General features: G+C 30.9%; 1 protein-coding gene across 12 annotated transcripts; it reads right to left on the minus strand.

Moving 5' to 3' along the window:
• Window positions 1–1238: 1238 nt before the first annotated feature.
• Window positions 1239–4449, minus strand: LOC103492324 (uncharacterized). Of its 12 annotated transcripts, none has more exons than XR_007820736.1 (7): window positions 4178–4442; window positions 3570–3674; window positions 3318–3428; window positions 3083–3148; window positions 2450–2640; window positions 1874–1989; window positions 1239–1576 (listed from the first exon to the last, which is right to left on the minus strand). XR_007820736.1 is itself a non-coding variant. In XM_051084460.1 (7 exons), exons 3-7 carry the CDS (start codon window positions 3324–3326, stop codon window positions 1538–1540), a joined length of 327 nt encoding a protein of 108 aa, XP_050940417.1. In that variant the 5' UTR covers window positions 3327–3346; window positions 3570–3674; window positions 4178–4442; the 3' UTR covers window positions 1239–1537. The 12 variants fall into 12 exon arrangements, 4 of the variants coding, with proteins under 4 accessions (XP_050940417.1, XP_050940415.1, XP_050940416.1 ...); XR_007820729.1 differs by having other exon boundaries at window positions 3274–3428; XM_051084460.1 differs by having other exon boundaries at window positions 2450–2502; window positions 3274–3346.
• Window positions 4450–4807: the final 358 nt, after the last annotated feature.

A 4807-nucleotide genomic window follows, 5' to 3' on the forward strand; every position in this document is an offset into this window, starting at 1 on the left:
AGTTTTCGCCATTTTTTCCCAAAAGATTTATATCTTATCTTATTTATGTGAAGTTAGATTTTTTTTTTTTTTTTGATTCTGGAAAATGTATTAATAAATTAAAATAATTATTTAGGAAAGTTTGTTATGAATAAAAAAATGAAACTAACAAAATTTTAGATTCAATCCATCCTAAACACGATATATTAACTCTAGACTTATTAACTAATTTTATTCGGTAAGGCAAACAACTCGCAAATGTGTAAAATTTTAAAATCTAGAAATTTTAATGAAACAAAACTCAAATTTTAATAATAAAATGGGAAATTTACATTCTTTTCTTTTTTTTCTTTTCTACGATTTCTTTCCATCATCTTTTTTATTTTTCAATTCTTTATTTATGTCGTTTAATCTTTCCATTGGTTTTCTTCTTTTCCTCTTCGTTTTTTTCGCTTCGATTTCTTTCCATCATCTTTTTTTTTATGCGTTTACATTTGGGTAACCAAATCTAAACGACTGTGTATAAGACTCTGTACAATAAAATAGAAAATCTAAAAGATCGTGTTAAAGAATCTAAAAAGAAAACCATTTAGATTGGAATAGCTAAATGTAAACGATCGTGTACAAAAATAAATGATTGTGTATAAAGAATCTTGAAAAAAAACTCATTTAGATTGGAGTAGCCAAATGTAAACGATCATTTAAAAAAGTAAACGATCCTGTAAAAAAAACAAAAGATCATGTATAAAAAATCTTGAAAAAAAAAAACACTACTACGAAAACAGACTCTCTTGATGTTTCTAAACTATCAAGAATTATTATCCTTGACGGTTTTAAAATCGTCGTTGAAGCCAGTGTCGAGAAAGTCGAATTTCTTGACGGTTGCTAAAAACGTCAAGAATAGTGAACATTGACAGTTTAAAACCGTCAAGAGTATGAGTATTCATGACAATTTAAAACCGTCAAGAATACGAGTATTCATGACATTTAATAACCGTAAAAAAATTGATTGTTTATGACATTGAAAAACCGTAAGGATATACTATTTTATGACATTTTAAAAATGTCAAGAATGTACTTTTTTATGACATTTTAAACCTGTCAAACATGTTCCGATTTTTTTTAAAATTGTTATTAAATTAAATTTTTGTTCCTGTATTTTGCTCTCATTGTGTTGTATAGTGGTCCAACAACAGTTTCATAAATATATATAAACGACGATATTCATAAAAAATAGTTTAAAAAATTGAGCATAAATATGCAGGAGGACAATTCCAAAACTTTAACATATATTAACATTTTAACGTATATGTATCAACATTTCGAAAACTTTACATATTTGTTCGATATTGTCATATAAAAAACATTACTTCTATCTACCCAACCTAATATGATAATTCCAAAATTACAAAACCTTTCCAACTATGTTGTTCCAAAAATCATAAGACTACAATTCTAGTTCAAGAAATACAAACTTAACTAAAGAAGCTTGAAACTCAATAACTTTAGATGAAACTTGGCTTCAAATAAACTTGCATTCGCATCCTCTATCTTCAATTCATGAGCTAAAATAAGTACCACCAACGGCAGAGCCAATCTACAAGAAGATAACATCACAACAACAAAGTATGTTCAAAACTTATTTAGTCAGAGAAATCAACTAGCAACTATTAAAAATAAGCTGATCATACTACACAAATAAAATCACAGTTTCTATTCTCCAACAACCATAATGAATTTAATGCCTAGAGTTGCTTCTAGGCCACCAGTATCATCAACATAGCTGATCGTTAATACTTTACATTGTTTTTTAATAGACCAAACGGTGCCTGTCAGAAATTGACCATAAAAATAGTCCTTAATCCAAGACAACGACAAATAAAATCTAAATTACCTCCACAACATTATTGATATTTGCATAAGGCAAGCAACTCTCAACCTTTTTTCCATGCTTTGTATAACATTCGTGCATTGCAAATCTGCTTTTGTATATGTATTTCTTTTGTAATCCTGCATTAGACAATCATCAACTAAAGTAAAGAACAATTCTACAACATAGTTCGTACTAATTTATTAAGGCCCAAATTAAACATCAAAAGAAAAACAAACTAAAGAAACATCCCAAGCAACAGAGTATAAACATCAAAGGAACTGAAAATACAAAACATATAATTAAGAATTGAAGGTTGAAACTTACCCAATAATGGCGCAGAAGAACAAATAACAGAGGATTCAAAGAGAAGAAACAATTCAGTAAAATCAAACTGACCCAACAATGACGCAAAATCCTACCGAAGAAATAATTCAGTAAAATCAAAGATTTATTCCCTTTACCACTTCCAAGATGAATAAGCATATTATTACTTCGAAAGATATATCTGAGCAATATTACTTCCCTTTACTACTACCTCAAATAATAAAACTACAAACATAGTACACAAAAATAAATATAAAAGAAGGAAATACTGACCAACAAGTAGGTAGTTGGCAAAACTGCGTGCAACAACATCCTGAGGAAAATATCTGATATGCACCAACAGATCTCAGATTACAAGCAGCCAGAGTCATTATTGATAATAGGAGAAAAGATCGGATGCAATTAGAACACTAGAAAAGGCTTGGTCATCCAGATATGTAGAGGGCATACGAACAAGAGAAGCCCTGAAAACATAATGAACATGCACACAAAAGCCATTGGAATTTTTATTTTATACCTCATATACAGAGAGATACTACTTTCAGAATTAGAATTGTCTAAATCTCAGTTGTATGATTCCCAAAAGAGAATATGTGCCTCTCATCCCTGGTCTTTCAAGTTATAAAACACAAGCCGATTAAGGATTCGTTTTTTTTTCTTTTGACTCCCTATTGAAAAAACCATAAAGGAACATTTCTTGAGCCCTCACTTAGTTACCTTTGAAAATTAGGCCTATGAACACCCACTACACCTTTAAACTTTTTGGTTTATGATCTAGTTTCAACCAATGTTTTCAAAAACTGCCAAAATTTGAGATTTATAACATAACCACATTTTCCTCCTTTTTTCTCTATTCTTCAATATGCTAAATGATTTGTATCTCAAGTGAAAGGAAGGGAACATTACACACTGAAGCTGTCACCATCTACCCAGTTAGAATCATTCCGAAGCTGTCCCTTTTTATTTCCATTACTTGGAAGGAAAGAAACATCAAAGTTCAAACCAAATAAATTAGCAATAATTTATGCATAATACCAATGAATTAGCAATAATTTACTCCATAAAAAACTAGTTACATTGTGGAGACCAAAATTTACCTAAACCAATGGTACAAGTTTAATTGTGCTGAAAAATCACTCACATTGGTCATTTGCACTAGGAGAAGTTTAGCTCCCATTCAAAAAACACAGAAAATTAGAACAAAAACACCTTATGAATTAACCTTTGATTTTGGAGACATTTGATCAAACATCTTGCAAGCATAAACAAAAAACTTGTTACATTGTGGAGACCAAAATTTACCAAAAATGGAAAATCAAATGATAACCAATGAAGAACTTAAAGAAACAATATAAACAAAATTTCGTACTACAGTAGTTTACTAGATGAGTACCTTCAGAAGCACATTCAAGATTGTATCACAAGCCTAGAAGATGGATCCATCATTGTCAATCCAGCCACCGTGCTTGTGAATCAAATTTATAAGGCATTTTACAACCTGTGTGCAAACCAAAATGCTCACTGATTAAGAACTTCGATCTGGCAAAAGTAATAAATAAAAAGTTTCAGAGTTCACAACACCAACATGAGGAACCAAAATATACATGTGCTCAGACGTTCCAGTATACATGTTATATTTTGAAGGAAAAGTATTAGTGTCATTAAGTTCAAATTTAAGAAGTTTCATGTACATTACACTTCAATTTAGTCAAAGTTAATGCACACATTAAACGAAACATTGATAAGGTATGCCCACTTGATAAATCTTGGTTCGGTTAGTATGATGAGGATACTACATGAACATATCCTCATGACGTCAACAAAAAAGATCAAATAGAAACATATTAACCTGCCCCTTACACAAAAATCACCACATTGCAAAATCCACATTCCCAAATCAATCCAACAACAGAGCGAATCCAATTACACAGTAAAACAAAAGAGAACCCAAAAGCAGAACAAACAACAAACAGTTGATGGGGGTTAAACATAAAGACCTACTTCTTTCTTCATATCGGCCTTCCTCGACATTACAGTCACGGAGAACCTATGTGGGTGGAGCGTCTGCATGAACGTGAACATCTGTGCACGATGGAACGTCCATGGTGCGAGATCGTTTGGTGACGGTCCATCTTAAGGGATCGTTCGCGCAATCATGGTCGAGAAGGGGAGCGTTCGAATCGGAAAAAATCGGGGAAGAGTGAAAACTTTTGGGAGAAAATAGATAGGTTTTTTTTAGAGATTGGGAAAAAACGAAACATTTAGGGAAAAAAGAAGAGGAAAAAGTTTTTTTTTAGAAATTGGGGAAAAGTGATTTAAGGGCTTTTTTAATTTTTTTAATAAATGAAAAATTTAATATTTTATTTTTTAATTATTTAGTAAATCTTGACGTTTTTAAACGTCAAGTAAGGTACTTTTCCTTGACATTTTAGGGTTTAGGGTTTAGTCAAGGAAAAGTACCTTACTTGATGTTTAAAAAACGTCAAGAAATTTGAAAAATGACCCCATCCACTTTTTCATAAAAATTCTTGACGTTTTAAAACGTCAAGGATAAGTACATATCATTTGACGTTTAAAAAACGTCAAGAATGTCGAACTTATAAAAATTCTTGACATTTTAAAAACGTCAAG

This window comes from Cucumis melo, chromosome 5, assembly GCF_025177605.1.
Source record: "Cucumis melo cultivar AY chromosome 5, USDA_Cmelo_AY_1.0, whole genome shotgun sequence".
NCBI lineage: Eukaryota > Viridiplantae > Streptophyta > Magnoliopsida > Cucurbitales > Cucurbitaceae > Cucumis > Cucumis melo.

Excerpts from the sequence above, each read along its gene's own strand:
- LOC103492324 (XM_051084458.1), bottom strand. The coding sequence starts at position 3,353 with ATGGGAGCTAAACTTCTCCTAGTGCAAATGACCAATGTGAGTGATTTT. Across the intron at positions 3,149-3,273 it reads AACTTGTACCATTGGTTTAG|TAATGGAAATAAAAAGGGAC; the intron begins GTAAATTTTGGT and ends TTTCCTTCCAAG. Across the intron at positions 1,577-1,873 it reads ATATCAATAATGTTGTGGAG|ATTGGCTCTGCCGTTGGTGG; the intron begins GTAATTTAGATT and ends ATCTTCTTGTAG.